At 46.6% G+C, this 21438-nt stretch overlaps 1 protein-coding gene across 12 annotated transcripts in view; it reads right to left on the reverse strand.

Annotated features, from left to right (window-relative positions):
• HDAC8 (histone deacetylase 8) overlaps positions 1 to 21438 on the reverse strand; it is a 119053-nt gene that overhangs the window by 67002 nt on the left and 30613 nt on the right. For all 12 annotated transcript variants that reach the window (XM_045030405.1, XM_045030402.1, XM_045030406.1 and 9 more), the window contains exons 5-7: positions 15506 to 15618; positions 13327 to 13404; positions 11128 to 11236 (exon numbers count right to left, since the gene is read on the reverse strand). In XM_045030405.1, the coding sequence (XP_044886340.1) occupies positions 11128 to 11236; positions 13327 to 13404; positions 15506 to 15618 (300 nt within the window). The remainder of the gene's footprint in view (positions 1 to 11127; positions 11237 to 13326; positions 13405 to 15505; positions 15619 to 21438) is intronic.

The raw sequence follows: 21438 nt of genomic DNA on the forward strand, positions 1-21438 counted from the left end.
GGAACTGAGGAGCGGACGGGCCGGCTGGGGTATATATTCAGCGCCATGGCGGCGCCACTGCAGGGGGCGCCCAGCCGGCCCGCCGGAGTTGCTAGGGTAAAAATGTTCTGAAGAGCCGTGCACGCGCAGCGCGCACACCTAACTGGAATGCATAGGAGCAATCACTCGAAGAAGAACAGACTTTTCCAGTGGCTGTACTGGCCGAGAATGCATCCCAAGTTCTCAGGCCAAATTAATCATTAAAAAACTTTTGCTTTTAAACCATGTTTTATATTTACAAAAGGTACACTCACCAGAGGTCCCTTCTATAGCTTCATGGTCTGGGATACCGCCTTGGGAAGGTTGGGAGGCTACTTCAGTCAGGCTGAGAAAAAGATCCTGGCTGTTGGGGAGAATGGTGTGCTGTGTGCTCTCCGCAAGCTCGTCCTCCTCCTCCTCCTCATCTTCCCCGTCCGTGAAATCCTCAGGCATGGCTGAGAGTATCCCGTCCTTGGAATCCACGGTCAGGGGTGGGGTAGTGGTGGCGGCGCCCCCTAGAATTGCATGCAGCTCAGCGTAGAAGCTGCATGTCTGCGGCTCTGCACCGGACCGTCCATTTGCTTCTTTGGTTTTCTGGTAGGCTTGTCTGAGCTCCTTAACTTTCACGCGGCACTGTAGTGAGTCCCTATTGTGTCCTCTCTCCATCATGCCCTTGGAGACTTTTTCAAATATTTTGGCATTCCATCTTTTGGAACATAGTTCTGCTAGCATGGAATCCTCTCCCCACACAGCGATCAGATTCAGTATCTCCCGCACGTCCATGCTGGAGCTCTTTTTCGATTATCGGACTGCATGGTTACCTTTGCTGATGAGCTTTGCATGGTCACCTGTGCTGATGAGCTCTCCAGGCTGGGCAAACAGGAAATGAAATTCAAAAGTTCCTGGGGCTTTTCCTGTCTACCTGGCCAGTGCATCCGAGTTCAGATTGCTGTCCAGAGCGGTCACAATGGTGCACTGTGGGATAGCTCCCAGAGGCCAATACTGCCAAATTGCGTCCACACTAACCCTAATTCGAACTGGCAATGTCGATTTCAGCACTACTCCCCTCGTCGGAGAGGAGTACAGAAATCGATTTTAAGAGCCCTTTATGTCGAAGTAAATGGCTTTGTTGTGTGGACGGGTGCAGGGTTAATTCGATTTAGCACTGCTAAATTCGACCTAAACTCGTAGTGTAGACCAGGCCTAAGGGAGTCAAAGTCTGCTTTACTAAAGTCCAGGGTCTGTGTTTTGCTCTCCTTTCTTCCTTTTGTGAGGATCCTGAACTCAACCATCTCATGGTCACTGCTGCCCAGGTTGCCACTCCTACTTCCCCTACCAATTCTTCCCTGTTTGTAAGCAGCAGGTCAAGAGGAGAATGGCCCCTGGTTGGTTCCTCCAGTAGTTGCACCAGGAAGTTGTCCCCAACACTCTCCAAAATCTTCCTGGATTGTCTGTGCACTGCTGTATTGTTCTCCCAGCAGATGTCAGGGTGACTGAACTCCCACATTAGAACCAGGGCCTGTGTTCAAACAGAAAGAAATGAAAGCTTGGATCTGGGTTTTCAGGCCTCATTTCAAACGCTGTGGCCTCTGTAGGTTTTAAGTGCAAATCTTACCATTGTTGCAGCGGTTATTTTTGCAGGGCAGTATATTTTTAATCATGTCAACTTTACAGAGTCTGGCTGAGCACTTAGAATCAGTGTCTTGTTGCATGATGAAATCCAGATCAACTCAAAGAAATCCAGATGGTGGGCCAGCCATCTTGCAATTGTTGCAGGTGCTTTGCTGGGTGCAACCCCTATAAGCTTAAGGCACCTGACCTTCCAAGGCTACCCCCCAAACAGGTGCCAAGCCTAGCATTCGAGCAGTGTTCCCATTCCTACCTGTTGGGTCTGGCACCCTGAATAAACCTCTCTCTTTATGAGAGCTGCACTGCTTGTACCCCATCCTGATGCCCAGGTCCTGAGCTTGGACTCTTCTAATTAGAGATCCTCCATTTCCCTCCCACATGCTCCATGGTTGCTTTCAAAGCCTGGCATGTCATTAGCTTTATTCTGAGGTCTCAGGAAGCTTTCTAGAAGCCCCCCCGCCACCTCCTGACTGATGGAAGTCCTGGTTATCAGGCGTGCTGAGTAAGATGGCAGGGACTGAAGAGTGGAGGTGGCAGGCTGACTGGAGAAGTGCAGTGGTTTTGCTTGGGACAATAACTTGAAAAATAATAATGATAAAAAGTGTGTTTAAAACAGGTCAGGCATAAAAATCAGGCTGCCTGATCACTTCATTTCAGCTGGCCATTTTGTGTCTGTATTAGCACATCTCCTCTTTCCACAGCAGCAGCAGATGTGGCTCCAGCCTAATTCCAACATTATTTCATGGAAAGCCTTGAAAACAGATTGTCTTTGAGTGGGTACAGGGTACCATGCTTATTCTTTTAGTCATTCTACATTTCAATGTGCATCACAGTTAACAGGAGCAGCAGCCACCTTCTGCATCCTTTAGCAACTGTTTATCACATGGCTTTGCAATACAACAGCTGAAGCATGCAGGGCTTAAATTCAGCCGGAGCCCCCTGAAGCAGAACTCTGGAAAATATTTTCAAACCCATGGGAGCCCTGGTGCACCTGCCATGAGGCTGAAGCCCCAAGCCTGGGCATGATCCCACCCCCATGGGACTAAACCCCTGAGCCCCCGTGCCTCCCTCCCATGGGGCTAAAGCTCTGAGACCCTCCACCCTGCAGCTGAACCCCAGAGCCCCCCAAATGGGGAGGGGCATGGGGGGGCTCTGGGAAATAATCTCTGAGAATTTAAGCCCTGGAGGCATGTATCTATTTAAGTCTTACTTTGTATTTTACACAGTTATGTTTATGCATGCACCACACTTGGAGGGGAGACCCCAGTTCTCCCCACCTGGCTCCATTTTCACTTGTGCAAAGTGAATCAGGACCACTAGCCATGTGATTAGACGAGGTAAGTGAGATATCTTTTATTGTACAAACTTCTGTTGGTGGAAGGGACGAGTTTTGAGAATCACAGAGCTCTACCTTAGATCTGGAGAAAGTAACCTGAGTGTCCAAGCTAAATACAAGGTGGGCCAGATTCACACATGCTGTCGTAGACCACTTAAAATGGGCAATTAAGGGCTGGCAGGGAGGTGAATTGACTACAGTGATGGAAAAAATCCTCACATTGCTGTAGTGAGTGTCTACATGGACGCACTGCATCAGCACAAGTTTAAATGTAGACAAATGTAGTCCCCAAGTCTGTGGGGACTTTCCATGGGAACAGCCTGGGTACTAGGATGGTTCCACAATATGCCAACCTCTTCATGGGCCAGAATTTCTGGAAAATGCATCATAAAACCAACAATGCATCAATGATATTTTCATCCACTAGACAGATGACCTAAACGCCCTCAGATTTCCACCACAATTCAACCACCACCATCCATCCATCAAACTCGCTCTAGAACACATCCACACTAGCATCAACTTCCTGGATACCACAATCAGCTTCAACAATGGAACCCTACAGATACCCATATACAAGAACCCCACAGATGACCACACTTACTTCCACTGACCTAGACATCTCAAGAAATCTGTTCTCTACAGCCAGGCACTCAGATACCACAGAATATTCTCTGACGAGAAAGTCCAGGGTACACACCTTAAAACACCCTCACCAAACAAGCACATTCCATCAGAGAAGCAGATCAACACTGTGACATTGCATTCCATATGCTTTATGGAAATATGCTTATGAATATGACATAACTGGAATATACTTTATACTAAATACCCCTTGTATAGTGTCATTAGAAAGCTTGTAATCTACTAAGTGTGTTCATCCTATTTATTTGCATGTATTATTTCTATATCTGGAGTTAGGAGAATAAGATATAAACTTGTATCACTGATGTAAACACATTAAGGGTGCTCCAGAAATAATCAGTTGTAAATGGCCTTTGTTACTTGAAAGCCTTCCTGCTCTTCCAGCCCATGGAGAATGGTGACTAGAGGTTTTACAGTGATATGTGACCACATCACCTGATAATGAAATCCATCTTAAATCTGGTACTTTTCCATTTGGAAGGAGGGGCAGGGGTGAAAGTAACTTACAGGACTTACCGGTACTGCCGGAGTGCTGATGGGGGCGTGGCCTCACCCGGAAGAGGCGGGGCCTCTCAAGATTTAAAGGCCCTGGGGAAACAGCTGTGGCTGGTACACCCAAAGCCTTTAAATCAACCAGGGGCTCCCAGCTGCAGAGGTGGCTGGGAGCCCCCCGGGGCTTAGGGGCAAATTAAAGGGCCCAGGGCTCTGGCCGCCAGGGGGAACCCCGAACTTTGTGGGGCTGGTGCAGAGATTTAAAGGGCCCAGAGCTCCTGCCGCTGAGGGAAGCCCGGAGCCCTTTAAATCCTGGCCCCAGCCTGGCTGCCAGAGCCATGGCCGGGATTCAAAGGGCTCTGGGCTGCCCGCAGCCGCGGGGAGCTTTGAGCCCTTTAAATCCCCGCCCCAGCCCAGCCGCCAGAGCCGTGGCTGGGATTTAAAGGGCTCTGGGCTGCCCGCAGCTGCGGGGAGCTCTGAGCCCTTTCAATCCCAGCTGTGGCCGGGACTGAAAGGGCTCTGGGCTGCCCGAAGCCGCGTGCAGCCCAGAGCCCTTTCAATCCCCGCTGTGGAAGTCGATGCGGTCCAGCACGGTGTACTGGCTCTTGCCGGTACGCCGTACCAGACCGGACCGGCTTACTTTCACCTCTGACTGTATTATGTGTACGTGTATGAATGTGTCACAAACAATGCAGCTGCAGCCTGCCACTGACCAGCAGCCACCCCAGCAACTGGCTCCTGTGGGCTGCTGCCTGCAGAGAGCCAGCAGGTGCCGCTGGGCTGGGTCTGCCAAGGAGTAAGTAACCAAGGCAAAAACCACAGCCAGACAGCCCGGGGGGAGGGGAGGGGAGGGGAAGTGAGGGGTGAATGAAGGACAACTGGAATAGCCTTCATGAAATATACAAGATATTTAGAGAAAGTTTTGTCAATTTGAGCCTCTGCACTCTGCAGGCAGGACAAAACAAAAAGAGGTCTGAGATTGCACCCGATGTCCTAAGGACATTTCAGGTGTTTAAATCAATATATAAAGAGGGTGGATTAGAATGAAAACTACTATTTCTTTCAGAGGAGGCACAATAATTTCCCTGAATATTCAGTTTTCCCCTCCAATCCCTTTGTGGTTTTGTCAATGGGGGCTATTTGCTTTCCCTGTAAATCTTTAGTTGCTTTAGCAAAATTGCTTTGCCCAAAATAAACCCTAATCATCATGACACATCTTTCCACTATGTTCTCCATGTTTTTTGTGTTGTTTTTTTTAAACAATAACATTTCAAAGCAGTTTGGACATCACAACCATGACCCTCTGCTGGGGAGGGAATGGGATAGATTTGAACTTGGAAATGGTTCCTGATTTTGATTGTGTTTAGGAGATCCCCTCATCCCGGGGGCAGAAAAGAACTGCCCCTGCCATGGTCACACACACTCAACAACAACTGGGAGTGAAATTAACAAGGATGCCAGAAACCGCTCCTAACTCTGGGCACTGAACTGCACAGGGAACAGCTGAGTTTAAACTGTTCTTTTGCAGGCAGCAGCAGCAGGCATCTCAGCCAGTCTACTGCAAGCTAGAGCCTAGAGAAAAATCCCTTCGGGGGGGTGGGGAGGGAATGGGGAGGAATGCAGAGCCTTGTCTGCAGCCTGGCTGGAGGAGGGGGAGGGAGGAGACGAGAAACCAATGTGACAGTGAGTTTTCCCCTTCCACCTGCTTTTATTAGCTCTGGATTTAAGCTGTGCAGCCAAATGCTTGTATTTGTTGTGTATATTAGTAGGAGAGATCCCCTCATCCCCGGGGGCAGACAAAGACTGCCCCTGCCATGGTCAAACACACCCTCTCCTCGACTCCCTCCCCCTAGCTACTGTGAGTGAAATTAACAAGGATGCCAGAAACCTAGCCCTGGGAGCTGAACCATCAGGGAACAGCTGAGTTTAAACTATTCTTATGCAGGGATCAGGCTTCTCTCTCCCTCCCTCAGTCAGTCTCCTTTTCTTACCGGTCCTCTGTACCGGCACGTACCAGCTTACTTTCACCTCTGAGGAGGGGTGGGGACCCAGAGAGACAAAAGATTCCCGCCTTGTGCCAAAGCTATGTAAGGGGGTGGAGCAGGACAAAGGAGGCTGCCAGTCATGAGAAAACCCCTGCTTACCACCCGAGATGTTTGCTGGTACTAACAAGGACTGTACCAGGAGAAAGGATTGGGCCCAGACTAGGAAGGAGTGTAGGCTGTGAAAGAAGCTTATTGGAACACCTCTAAGGGTGAGATATTACCTGTAATCAGTTTCTTAATGTCTGAGGCTTAGACTTGCCTGTTTTTGCTTTACTTTGCTTGCATGCCTTGTTCTGTCCGTTATTACTTGAAACCACTTAAATCCTACTTTTATACTTAATAAAATCACTTTTGTTTATTAATAAACCCAGTGTAAGTGATTAATACCTGGGGGAGCAAATAGCTGTGCATATCTCTCTATCAGTGTTCTAGAGGGTGGACAATTTATGAATTTACCCTGTATAAGCTTTATACAGAGTAAAATGGATTTATTTGGGGTTCAGGCTCCCAAAAAGGCTGAACACTGGGTGCTAGAAAAGTCCCTGTTAACTGAGAAGCCCCTGGGCTGACTGAATCTCAGTTTCAGTGAACTGCAGAGAGGCGTGGCCCAACCTCTGGGTCTGTGCTGGAACTGACTGGAGCGTCTAACTCAGCAAGACAGGAGTGGAGGGGAGCCTGTTCTGGCAGGAAGTGTGTTCTCAGTGGTATCCCAGCTCATCGAGTGACAGTCTCGAGAAGAGTCTCTGTGACCGAACCTGTCACAAACACATCATGGAACAGGTCACCCAAATACCCCAGGAGAACCTGATGCAATACAGTATGGCCCCACACACGCACTGACTGCACACCCCCAGTTATTACCTATCACCCCACATTAGAACCCATGCGGGGTATCAAACAATTACAACCCATATTTGATGGGGAGCATACCCTGAAATAAATCTTTCCCAAGTTTCCTTTTCTGGCCTTCAAGCAACTCAACATCCCCATGCTCATCATCACCAGGACACATCATCTCAAAGCAGCACCAGACTCTATCAGAACAACAAATGCAAAACCTGCCGCCATATATCCACTGCTACAATGATCATACTCCCCCACCCAACACACTTTCAAGAGCCCTGGGTACTACACATGCCTATCAGAACATGTGGTATACCTCCTCCAGTGTATCAAATGCCCCGACAATAACCATGTGGGTGAAACCAAACACTATGCTCTCGAATGAACTCTCACAGAAAAGCTATAAGACAAGATCATCCTGTCACCCAAGGGCACACACTTTTCACAAAACGATCACTCCATATCCGACCTCTCAGTCCTCATCCTCAAAGGAAACCTGCACAAAACCTTCAAAAGAAGAGCCTGGGAATTTAAATTCATAACTTTCGCTGGACACTAAAAACCATGGACTTAACAGGGACACTGGTTTTATGGCTCATTACACCAACTGGTCACCCACCTGCTAAGTATTAATTGTCCACTTCATTTCATGCAGCATGCATGAACCCCTTATGCTTAACAATCTGCCACATCTTGTATTTAGTTTGGACACTCTGGTTACTTGTTTGAGACTTGGGGAAGAGCTCTGACACTCAAAAGCTTGTCCCTTCCACCAACAGAAGTTAGTCCAATAAAAGATATTACCTCACCTACCTGTCTCACTCATATCCTGGGACCAACAGGCCTACAACAACACTGCAAACTGTAAGTTACAGAGACATGTGATAAATGCACATTCCATCTGCCTCACTTGCACTCTCTATCCTCTGATCCCATTTCCTCAGGACTGGGCCTAACATTCCAAAATCTGAAGTGCTTTAAACAGGTGTCTTGTTTAATAAAAAAACTCAATCTGCCACAAAAATATTTTCTCCTTTACATTCACCCACCTCTCATGTTCACTGACTGTTCAGTCTAGGTCAGCAGATGGTTTATGATTTGATATTGCTTGACTCATCAAAGCTAGAAATGGGCATTTTGTGACATTGTGAAAGGGTGATTCCACTTTCACAGAGAGGGGGCTCAACCCTTGTTTTGATCCTGAAAGGTCCTGAAACTAAGGCACTAATGCTTAGAAAAGATAGCTTAGATTATTTTTAAGATGTACTATAGTTTTCTTTCCCTCAAAAGCCTGTACAGAAGAAACCACCACAACTGATCAGATCTGGTTCTTCTAGTCCAACATCCTGCCTCTGACAGTGACCACTGCCAGACGCTTCAGAGGTAGGGGCAAGAAACATGCACAATAATATGGAATAACCAGCCCACAGCAGCCATTTCCTCTTAACCCCAGGCAATCAATGGTCAACACACATGCGGAAATCTGAAGATTTCTATACTTGTATCCTATATAATGTAACTGCTGGTATTATCACTAGGCTCAAAGTAACTAAGGCTCCTGACCTTCAGTGATGGGATACAAACATCCAGTTCCAACCCTTCTTAAACTTGCTAATACATTTTAAACCTCCTTCCCTACTAAAAACAGAACATACAAAGGTATCTGTGCTATAAAGGTTTCACATTCACTCTTTTGAGGTGACCTGCATAACTCGTGGTTTTTCCAGTCAAGAGTAATGCAACAATCCCAAACTCATGCTGAGAAAAACTTGATACCGCAGCTCAGCATGTCCTGCTAATATATAATCATATACATATGTGTATAGTAATATGCTATGCACTGGAATCTACTATGTATGACCCTACTGAACACATAGTTACTGCTTTTGTACATCACTGACTCTGTTAGATGAGAATGAACTAAATTTCTCCTCCTCACATCATTAAATGTGAATGTACCATACTAACTGCTACAGCAATTTGAATAAACGTGCTGTGAAATATTTGTTTGAATTCAGAAAATGCCCCTGCAAATTCTGGATTATTTATTAGTATGGTTCTCCACATTTGTAATGTTGTTCAGGTGCTGTATTTTTATCTTCAGAAGGTTAATATTTAAAATAGATATGAAGGTACCCGCCATTTTATCAGAACCTATCTGACCCACTAATTAGAGCACTTTTTCAGGAAGTTCAAATAAGTTAGCTATTCTGGATGATCTTATGAATAAGAGATAGTCATTGATTAGCTAGAACTCATGAAACTTTCTCTTTTGATGGAGGAAATAGGTAAGTGCCTAAGTTTCCAGAGCACTGTGTGCGTACAGATTTCTTGGACATCTCTGCACTGTGTATGACTGATGCATACTGCTGCAGATGAGTATCCAGCTCTGCTGTTGTCGGTCTCAAACGTCTCATCTCTGGCTGCCTTTATCTACAACATTTTAAAGACATGTCAGACTTTTAAAAAAACAAATGTCACACCTTGGCCTCTGTTCCACACAGCAGCTATTACTAACAATTACATTTAATTGGAGTCTGAGTCATTCAATTTGCAGAAACAATAGGCAATTATACATATGCCATACCACCCAAGAGCAGGATAGGAGTTTATCAGCTACAACAAAAGCGTTCAAACACAAGCACTCTTATTTATAGAGAGGCAAGTTCAAAGTGCACATGGTTTAAGACTCCAGTAGCAAAACTTCCTTTTTATTTATTTATATCATTGTGCTGCAATGGGTCAGTTTCCATAGAGACGAGGAAGGCAGTTGCCACCAAGACGGTGGGAAATGGCATGGTTTTGCATAACTTTTTACTAGTGCTTGGCTGTGGGAACGCCAAAGAGCAAGTCTGGAGCCCAGCTATTTGCCAAAGAGGAAAAGGCGGCCAATGAAAGGGGGCTTCTCTCACCAGCAGGGGTCACTGATGAGAAGAATACAAGGAAATACTTTGCACAGGGAGTAGTCAGTTTACAGAATTCATTGTCACAAGAGGTCACAGAATCAAATACCATGACCATTTTGTAAATGGATGGATAATTTGACTCTATGATCATTGTTGTAGGTCAAAAAAGAAGTCAGAGGGAAGGGATCTTTTAGCTTATTTAACGCTCTCCAGGTCAATGTAAGATTTTCCCATTTAACACATTGGACTTCACAACTGTTTTATTTTTATATTTCCAATGTATTCTGTTTGAATAGTTTTGAATTTGGGTTTAAATCCCAACTTGAGTCACAAGTAGAAACAAATCTGATGATCTCATCCTACTCTTGGGTGGATGTTTATTGGAATCTTAAAATCACTTTGCATTTTGACACAGTATGCTCAGAAGAGATCCAGAATTGGAATCATGGAGGTAGTGGCAGAAGTCGGGTACTATATAGGTCAGGACAAACATGTATTGCCAGAGCTGGACTGGGAAGCTTGCACAATGACTGCCTATCACATGTCTTGAGCTAGCAACTGGTTTAGCCCTTGGCTATCATGAGCACTAGATTGACATACAAATACATGCAGCAGCAGTGTCCTAAAGTTAATCACCTTTAGAAAAGAACAGGCCCTGGATTTCATTTTTTGCCAGAAAGGCTGTGCCATGCACCTGTGAAGGTGCAGAATTAGACTCCTTAGAACCAACCGTTCCAATTCCAGCAAAGATGGCTCAGTCCTTAATCCTTCCAAGATAGATAAAATAAATTCAATGGAGCTTTGCACTTGAAATGCTTTGCAAACAACCTTAACCTTGTCCCCCAACCACATCCCTCTCTGTATGGACACTAGAGAACCCATGGCATTTAGTCTAAGAGTAGATATTTGACCCATTGTGCTTGGTTAAAATTACACCCTCTGCCCCTCAAAATAAATACACACAGATGAACTGGATGCTTGTCCCCTTCCACCTAGAGGTGGATGACATTGCTGCTCAGTGCTTCTGTATATACAATCTGTATAGGGATTGGGATCCTACAAGGTAAACTCACCAGTTAACATAGCTTTGTGTCTTTAAACTGACACCATAAAGGGGCCAAAACTTAAATATAAAAAGATTTGTAATAATCTGTACAGGTTCTGTTCTCTGAAATCCTCTGTTCAAACAAAACAGATAGAAAATGGGTCTCACGTCTCGCAGATCTGGTAATATTTCTCATCCTGAATGCCATCCTGGATAGGTACGTTGACACTGTAATATCGCCCCTTCCCCAGGCCAACATCAGACACATCTCCTGTTCCTGAGCAACAAAAAACAAACCAAAACTATCAGTCAGCTAAGGAGAAAATGAGCTCAATAACATTGGCTGAACAGATCTGGGATGTCTTTCATAGGATGGGAAGATCTGAGGCACAGTACACCTTCAGAGAAGTCTGCACTCTATTTCCAACAGGGGAGGTTTTTGAGTTACCTTGTTCAAGAAGTATCTGCCCTGGGGAAGATACTTCTAAGATTTCAAACTCTGCAAACTACAGCCCCAGAGAGAGTTCAGAGACTTCAATACATTAGCAACAGTGGGAGAGGGAAGTGTGTATGCCCTGATCTACACACAGGTTGCTGCAACTGACAGTGAAAGGGGTTTTGGTAGAATCTGATGTTAAAGGGAGACAGTTAAAGGGATACTGCTGAAGTTTTGGATAAAAGCCGCTGACCTATCCAAGTGCTAAGGCTCTACACTCCCTAAGGTGTATAATAAATACCATTCTGGCAGACAGAAAGATGGTCCTGTGGTTAGGACTGGGGAGATTTGGGTTTGATTCCCACCTCAGTCACAGACTTCCTTGGGCAAGTCACTCTGTCTCTCTGTACTCAGCTCTCTATCTGTAAGATGGGGACAATATTTCCTCTCTCACAACCATGGCTGTAACTTTAAGCACGTAAATCGTCCCAGTGAAATCAATGGGACTATTCAAATGCTCAAAGTTAAGCACATGCTTACGTGCTTTGCTGGATTGGGGTGAGAGGGCTCAGCACCTGGCAGGACAGACCTACATGGGTTGCACAGCACCTATGCACAGGGCATAGTGAAGATAAAACTTGTCTTAAGAGGTTTCATGGTCTGTATCACTGAAAATCATTTCCTAACACTAAACCGGAATGGATTTAAAAAGATTTACTGATCATTTACGATCTTCACTGACTTTACATTTCACTCAGCTCAGTCACTAAAACTAGACTCGCCAGTTTCATGCAGGGTTTCCATAGTCAGTTACACTTTCTGCACAGCACTGTTGCATTTGAGTTGCCAACATCGCAGGGGACATCTGTATTACATTTTCCTTCAATTACAAAAGTGGACGTGAATTGAAGCTCTTAAGATTTATTTAACACTAAACCTAAAAAACTGGTTAAATGTTCCCTTTAAACAAAAAAGCTATTTTTAAAATTTTACTTCTGATTGGAGCAAACAGTGTGTCACATGAAAAAGCGGAAAACTCTGGTAAGAGTTGCTTCTGTACATCTAATCATATCATAACTGAAAGCAGGTAAAGAGGACTGCAGACGTTTCTTGACAGAGTCCTGCAAAGCTTTCATTAGTGCCAACGGAGTCCTCCCTAGCCATTGACAAGCTAACCCATACAGTATGTCTACATTTATGGTGGCGTGTAGAGTACAGACACTGCCCACCCAGCTAGCATGGGTATAAGTAGCAATGTAGAGACGGTGAGACAGGGCTTAGACAAGAAGATAAGAATGCCCTACGTGTCTGAACCCTCATGGTAGATATTCTACATGGGCTGTGTACAGCCCAAGCAGTGCCTCATGTGTCTACACTGCTATTTTTAACAGCATAGCATCCCTGCTGTCTCCTCGCTGCCAGAGCCTTTCACTGCACCATGTAGTGTCTGTACTTGACACATTGCAGTAAGTGAAGACATAGCTCTAGAGAGTCCCACATTAGAGCCTCACAGCCTCCCTCTCTTGAAAAAGGCACAAGCAAGGGTGCCTTGCATCTCATTGCATTGTCCCCTCTCCCCTCTAAAGGTACACAGAGGGTGAGGTTGCCCTCAGTGCCCCTTCTGGGCTCATCCAAGCCCTGCTGATGTTCTGCTTTTTTCTCTGCTACAAAGCAGGACACCAGCCCAGGTAGACAAAGTGGCAGCACAGTGGAATGGACCCAGCAGTGGTCGTGCCCTTGAGGTTTAGTGTCAGGAAGAGGCTGAGGAAGTGCACTACTGAGTGTATGGGCTGCTGTTGTATTGTTTTCTGGGTAGAGAGAGGATGCAGACACAGACGGGTGGTGGGAAACCTAGAAAGAGTGAAGGGAACAAGACTTAACCCAAGTGCAAAAACTCTGCTAGTTAGTGAAGCCATAATAAGATTGCTTGCCTGGGAAAAATCCTGGTGAAAACTTATGCAGAGACACAGTCATGACTTTGGAGGTGAAACTAAAGGCATCTTCCACACCTAGCAGAGAGAAAGAAAGAAACTCAGGTGTCAATTACTCACATGAACTACAACTTACAAAGAAATCACAAGAGCACACCTCAAACAAGCAGTAGGGGGAGGGGGAGAGAATGTGCAAAAGGCAGACATGACACAGTAAATCCTTCCTTAACAAATGGAGACTAGTTCAAATGTGGCATGGGTCACAAGTGAAATGAGTTTTGTTGGTCTCAACCTAATCATTGGCGAATGCATCTCCACATCACAAATCATTTTAAAAGTCCGCAGCACTGGTATTGTCTGCTCAGACTGGAAGAGCAGAGGGCAGCCTGGCAGCTCAGAATTAGGGTGCCCCAGGACAGACCTGTCCCTGATTAGAACCAGAGTTAATGGTCCATCCCTTTAAGCAGCACTCCAGTTCATCAAGCCTCTTTTTAATATACATAGACATTGGGAAAGAAGTTGCAGAAGACTTAACACAAACCAAATGTGGGGGGGGGGGGGTGGAAATGGACCAAAATGAAACACACCATAAAAATTAGGAGAGCAGGAAACGTTAAATAGTGTTGAAATAATGGCCCCAATGCAGAGAGCAGCTTCAGTCAAGGACCGTTCCGGCTTTAGTTTTATAGAATCATCATTTAGTACGGACTGCTGCAACATCACAAATCTGCATTGATGACATTAAGCAATTAAGCTCTAGGATTGGCCATGACACAATCCTGCATCCTGTATGGAAGGTGAGGGGCAGTGAGGAAATCCTCTTGCTTGAGACCCCTTGGCGGAGGGGCTTAATAGAATTAGAGCTTGTTAATACAGAGCTTGTTGTTTTTAATATTCCACCGTTGCTCAGATCACCACCACAGGGCCGTATGTTTTAATAACACAGAGCAAGCACCAGGGCTGGGAGAGACACGCAAGGCAGCTCCTAACACGAGTCAGCGACTAGCCCCAGGTGCTCAAAAGGTATTTAGGCACCTAAACTCTCACTAAAAAAAAAATCAGTGGGAGTTAGGTCCTAAATACCTTGAAGACCTGGGCCTAAGTAAACTGAGGGAACTTCACCTTGCTAAGTGGAGAAATAAACATTCTTTACAGCAGCGGTTCTCAAACTTCATAGCACTGTGACCCCTTTCAGCCAACAAAAATTACTACACAACCCCAGGAGTGGGGACCGAAGCCTGAGCTTGCTGCCCCGGGTTGGGGGGCCCAAAGCCCGAGCCCCACTGCCCCAGGTGGGGGACTAAAGCCAAAGCTCAAAGGCGTCAGGCCCGGCCAGGCGGCATGTAACCTGATCCCTGCAGCCCAGGGCTGAAGCCCTTGGGCTTCGGCTTTGGCCCCAGGCGGTGGGCTTCGGGCTTCAACTTCAGCCCCAGGCAGCGGGCTTGGGCTCTGATCCATTAAGCTCTAAGTGGTTTGGCCCCTCCCATTTAAGAGAACCTCTCACTCCTTGTGCTATACTGCTGGAGTTCAGCTCCAGTGCATCTGCTGATTTCAAGTCCCCTTGGTGTTAGAGAGAAGGATCGACTGGCAGGGTCTTCTTCTAGAGGCACCCTCAGCTGCATAGCCTCCTCCCCCACACCTAAATAATCAAAGTAACCTGAAACTGCAGAACTTCAGGGCATGATGCAAATCTCATCTGTTTTCACAGCCTGAAGAGCAGCCCTAATCACCCTTCTTCTATGGGGCAGCAGAACTGCTTTCTTTCCCTTAGTTGTGGTTGATTAATAGCAGGGATGTTTAAACAGCAATTCTACTGGGGGAGTCCAGTGGCCTGCATTACACAGAAGGCCAGACTAGGTGATCACAAGTGTCCCCTCTGGACTTGGAATCTATGAAAGAGCGGTAAAGGGGCAAGGCTGTTCATTTGTGTACATTTTGTTTGAAGAAGTGTATTTCTATTTTATGGCTGAGGTGTCAAGAGTGCCACACTGGGGCTTTTCTTATGGTTTTATAAACCCAAACAAACAGGCACAAAGCCTGCCTGCCTGCCACTTTATCTTCAAAGTGCTGCAGGTAATCTCCATTGCAGTAACAGCCCCTCGGTGATCCTGGCTCCCACAAAGCTTCCCCGAAGCACTGCCCTGCCAGGACCACTTAGCAGCCCGCATGGCTGCCTTACCATCCCCATGATGCAAGTCCAAGTCAATATAAAGGATGCGGTCGAATTTCCGACGCAGCCACAGGATGCCCAGGACGGCGTCGTTTAGGTAGCAAAAGCCAGAAGCTTCATCTCTGCAAGGAAACATTCAGGAAGTTCAACATTCCCAAGCGGAGACAAGACAGCTGCTCGCCCCAACCTTTGCCCCCTGAGCCCTCCACAACCCCCATCCAGCAGCACAGCCTCCATCTTGTGTGGACTAAAAGGAGGAACACTAAGGCATAGGTGTCAACTAGTCCCACTGGTCAGGAGCAGCAACATGAGAGCCAGCCACAAGACACAAAGTGTATCTGATCAGTTACATGGGACTTTGGAAACCTGGGCTTGATGTCCAGCTTGAAATGTTAAATATGAGGTTGCTGGTGTTATCCCGCACCAAATCAGACATCATGGCCCCTGGTGGCTGGAGAGACTGTGCTCGACTGGCCTAGGGATGAACAGCAGAGGGAAGTACAGAGCAGTTAAACACACATATTTAGCTGCCATTAGCCTCCTGCAAATCTAAAACACTAAGTGAATTTGGTCCTACTGAAAGGTGGCAGATTGAGAATCCAGCACCTAAAACTCCTCTGTCTGCAGCACAGTACTGAGACACTGCAGCACAATCTTCCCCGTGCCAATGCACCTCAGCCCTGCCTTGGAGGGACACATCCCGCCTTCCCCCCCACTATGGAGGTCTACAAGTCCAAGCTAATTTTTGTAGTCAGTCTCAGCTGATGGGCTAAAAGTGAGCAGTCTGGTGCTCTGGACTCATGCTGCTGGGAACTCCCTCAAGAACTCTGACACCCAACAAATAAAGCCAAAGTACTCAGCATTGGCCTGACTTCAAGGACAGCAGTCAGGCCACTGCTGTCCTGGGCTGGATCCCATTCCCATCCCCGTCAGCCACCCAGTCTCCATTTAGTTTTGATGGTTGAAATCCACCTCACAGCTTGCACACGTGAGAAGTGTATATCCCCCAATGAAGTGTCAGAATGCAGTTCAGAGAAAGAGGAGTACAGTTTTAAACACCCCGACCCCTCCAGAAAATTCACCAGCGAGAGAGTCATTGGGGTGGGAATTAAGCTGCTGGTAGGAATGGTTTCCTTCCTCCCCCCATGGAAAGGAGGGCCCATGAAATTAATATGAAACATGTTTTCCTTGCTCATGTGTAGCTGTCACATAGTCAAATAAATGGAGGAAATGCAAGCTGCTATAGGGAAACAGCTGTCCTCAGCTAATGCATGGGACTTCTACATTCCCAGCACCGGATTTGCAGAAAACTCCCATTTTTACTATCCCAGGAATTCTTCATATGTACAAGGCTGATTTAAGGAGGCAGCAAGAAAAGAAATAAGGGGAAATCACTACTCTGTAAGGATCCAGGCTGAATGCTGGCTCAGATCTGCTGTGGAAAGCATGTTAATGATCTAATACAGAAGTCATCTAAGCGCAACCTCTAGAGTTCTCTTTGAGAGGCAGCACAACAAACACAGCACCACACAGCAGGAGTCAGGAGACCTGAGTTCTAGTTCTAATTCTGCCACTAACAGGCTGTGTGACCGCAGAGAAGTCACTTAACTGCCTTGTGCCTCAGTTCCCCCTCTCCCCCAAGTAAAGTGTCATAACTATAAAGAGAAGGGTAACAACCCTCCTGTATACAATACTATGATACATTCAAATCTTGGAGTGGGGGGGGGAGGCTTTTGTTTGTGCTCTTTGTTTTGGTGTTGTTCGCTCTTGGGACTAAGAGGGATCATACATCAATCCATATTCTCCAAATCTTTCTGAACATGTCAACTTGTAAGTAACAGCCAGGCAAGGCGTGTTAGTTTATCTTTGTTTTTCTCAACTTGTGAATGTTCCCGTTGCTAGAGGGTTTATCCCTGTTTTGCTGTAACTTTGAAACTAAGGCTAGAGGTGGTTCCTCTGGGCTCTTTGAATCTGATTACCCTGTAAAGTTATTTCCCATCCTGATTTTACAGAGATGATTTTTACCTTTTCTTTTGAATAAAATCCTTCTTTTAAGAACCTGACTGATTTTTCCATTGTCCAAAGACCCAGGGGTTTGGGTCTTCGATCACTTTGTAACCAATTGGTTAGTATATTATTCTCAAGCCTCTCCAGGAAAGGGGGTGTAAGAGCTTGGGGGGATATTTTGGGGGAAGAGGAACTCCAAGTGGTCTTTTCCCTGTTTCTTGTTAAAGCACTTGGTGGTGGCAGAGTACCAGGTTTTAACGTAAGCTGGTAGAAATAAGCTTAGGGGGGCTTTCATGTGGGGCCCCACATCTGTACCCTAGAGTTCAGAGTGGGGAAGGAACCGTGACAGGAGGTAACAACAGTCATCCATCTATAAAGCCCATTAAAGGGAAAGAAAGATATTAGGTTATTGATATCCTAAGACAAAGCTGCAAGCTTCATGGGCTACAAGCCTTAGTATCTTGATCCTGATATTTATGCCACTGCACTAAAGGGAAGGGCAGCTTCAATCTTCTCTGTTTTATGGAAGTTAAAGGCAGCCCTCCAACTTCTGGAACACTGTCCATGTGACTGTTGGCTGGCCAAAGTTTGGACACCCATATCCCAGGAGGTTTACGAGTGTGCTGAATTCTAGCAGAACAAGGAATGCTGGTGCCTTTCTTACAGGATGCAATCCAATAAAAAGCAAAGCTGTGAAGAAAATCCTTCTGCACTTTCAAAGCCCAGTCACAAAAGCTGACCTGCAGTCCTGCCTATCTTGAGTCAGCCACTCGATAAATCAAGATAACTTCTTCTCAGCCAGGGCCTTGCTCTTTTTGGCAGCAATTGCCAGCTCCTTGTCATGCTTGGAGCTAGTGTCTGCGAGCAGAGCACCAGTAATGCAACAGTAAATGCCTAGAGCGTAACCACAAGAAGTCTTCCAGCCTGGTAGAAGTTATTGGCCACCACTCAGTTACTCCTGTGGGTGCAATCTGATGGGGAAGCAAAGGGAAGCTGCAAGAACAGTCACATGCCGCTCCCCAGCAGTGAGGGTGCTTCGTTTCAGGTGCCAGAAGCAGCTAGCAGAGGTGTAAATCACTAGGGAAAAAGGGCTGGGGACAGTGGCTTCTATCCAGCTGCTAGTCCCGGCTGGCCTGGGGAGGATGGGACTTCCTCTTCCCCTGCAAGGAGCAGCCAGGGCTAGGTCAGATCCAGCCCCAGAAACCTCTCCAGCTGCAGGAAGCTCCACACCCCTCCGCTTCCTGCCTCCATCGCTCCTGAGCTTGGGGTGGGGTGGGGTGGGGGGTGTCACTGTATGGGGAGCTGCTCTCCCATCCACCCAATCCCCGTGCATTTGGACCCGCCTCATACCCAGATCGCCCTACCAAACCTCACCCCCTGCACCCAGACCCACCCCACCAAGCCCCACCTCCCTGCATCCAGACCCCACCTCTGCACCCAGACTGCCATCTGCTACTGAACTCCCACCCCAGAAGTCTCATCCCACCTGGACCACTCCAACAAGCTCCCTGCACCCCCACCCCACTGAGCCACACCAAGTCAGCACCCAGACACACACCCCATTGAAGCCAGCACTCTGACAGGGTGATCGCCCATTGCCATGCTGGAGCCTCCACATTTATTTATTGACAAATAAAAATGCAAAATTTTGCAGATTTTTAAAATATTGTGTGCAGAATTTTAAAACTTTTGGCACAGAATGCCCTCAGGAGTAACTCAGTGCAGGCTGGCCCATACAGTGTTTTCTAGCCCACTTTTAAGGGTGTGTCTACACTGCAGCTGGGAATGAGCTTCCCAGCCCAGGTCCACAGTCTCGCACTAGCATGCTAAAAATAGCTGTGTAGATGCTGCAGCTTGGGCTGGAGCTTGAGCTCTCAAGCTCTAGGGCTGGGAGGGGGAGCTTGAGAGCCTGAGCCACAACAGCCACATAGCCAGCGTGAGTCTGTGGACCAGGGCTGGCAGACTCGCTCCCAGTGGCAGTGTAGACACGTCCACTATGGTTCAAGTTACAGGGCCTCCCCTGTTCCTTTACCAAACTTGTCCATGTTCTCAAACCTCACTGCTGGAAATGTTGCTGGATATTCAGCCTGTGGTTCTCTCTGCTCAGTATCGCCGCCACCACCACCACTCTCCGCCTCTGCGGCACAAGATTGTGGGGTAGATGGGAAACAAGCTCTGTAGAGTAGTCTTGTAGTTTCTAACACTCACTGCTGCAGATGGGAACTGGTGCTATCCAGAGAACCTCTAGCTCCATTAACAGAGCAACGCTGGGGACTGCTTCTCTAAAAGCATCCAGGGAGCATTTTTTAGTTTTACTAACATACAGGCTATTTTTCGCATTTTAAATGTTTGACATTTAAGACTATGGCTTCTGCTTAACTTCACATAGGCTCCACAGTAATAAAACTGCTGAACCAGTACATTAAGAGAGCCCCTGCTAGACTGTCCCTCCGCACCACAGAACCGGACAGTCTAGCAGGGGCTCTCTTAATGTACTGGGGACAGAGTATTTTAGCATACTAACCTTATACCACAGTGGCTTCCTGGACTAGTCTCTTATAGACCACGGCCCACATTACAGAGCTAACAATTCACAGTATGACTGACAGTCTTCTCTGGGACTGGACTAGCAGAGGATGCTGAAATTGGGCACTTAGCTAATGGGTAAAACTAGGTAGCAGTTCAGGACTGGTGTAGCAGGGGTTACTGCAGTGCAGGATTAGCCCACACTGGAAAGGCCACAAAGACAGGCTTGGGGAGGTGCATTGGCAGGGCTGTGCAGGGAACCTGCAGCATCCACCTGACCTGTTTCTTGGCCATCTTTATTAGAATCAAATGTATTCACTTTTTTAAAATAATGAATCTTCCTCTCCCCAAAGAGAGCACAACTGGACTCTAAGCCAGGGTAGGTTTCCAACAGCTAGATCACTCTCATGAAGAGAGTTACTATCCCCAGTTACATTGGCTCAAGTTTGCATTAGGTGCTAATGGAAGGAAACACCATTGTTCTCTGTACCATGACTACAGCTTCTACACCAGGTGGGAGTGGCACTGTAGACCAGCAAAGGGAATTGTTACCACTGTAGGGTCTACATAACCAGGCACTGGACTGGAGGGGTCCTCCAGGATCATAGAGTCCAGTCCCCAGCAACCCTGTCACTTAATCCCATTCATACACACAGGCCTAATTCTTCTAGATGACAGAGTGAGATGATACATGGATTAAGATGCTGGTGGCCACCAGGATCTCCTCTATGCTAGCACTCCCACTATTGCTATCACCAGTGGAGCTGACCAAGATAAAGCTGGTGCAGATAAGAGCAGTGAAAGAACCATCTTAGGGAAACTACTGAAGGGACAATGAGAATTGCTGGCGTTTACTGCTCCAATCCCAGGGTGACTGACACACAAAAACAATCTAAGGAGAGCACTTTGGCAAGTGCTTTCCATTTTTTGTGCCTAGCTGATAAGAGTGGTTAAAGGGGTAACTACAACAGGTCATACTGAAAGGTGAACTGTCAGGCTGGAGGGATGTTACTATTGGAGCTCCTCAGGGATTGATCTTGGGACCAATCTTATTTAACATTTCCATTAATGATTTTGGAACAAAAAGTGGGAGTGTGCTAATAAAATTTGCGGATGACAAGAAGTTTGGAGGTATTGCCAATATGGAGGAGGACCGCAACATCATAAAAGAAGATTTGGATGACCTTGAAAACTGGAGTAACAGAAAGGAGATGAAATTTAACAGTTAAAAGTGCAATGTCATGCACTTAGGGACTCACAAGTTTATTTTGCTATAAGATGGAGACGTATCAGTTGGAAGTGACAGAGGGGGAGAAAGACTTGGGTGTATTTCTCAATCACAGGATCACTCTGAGCTGCCATGAAAAAGGCTAATCCAATTTTAGGATGCATCAGGTGAGGTATTGCAA

Source organism: Mauremys mutica, chromosome 9 (genome assembly GCF_020497125.1).
Source record: "Mauremys mutica isolate MM-2020 ecotype Southern chromosome 9, ASM2049712v1, whole genome shotgun sequence".
Lineage (NCBI taxonomy): Eukaryota > Metazoa > Chordata > Testudines > Geoemydidae > Mauremys > Mauremys mutica.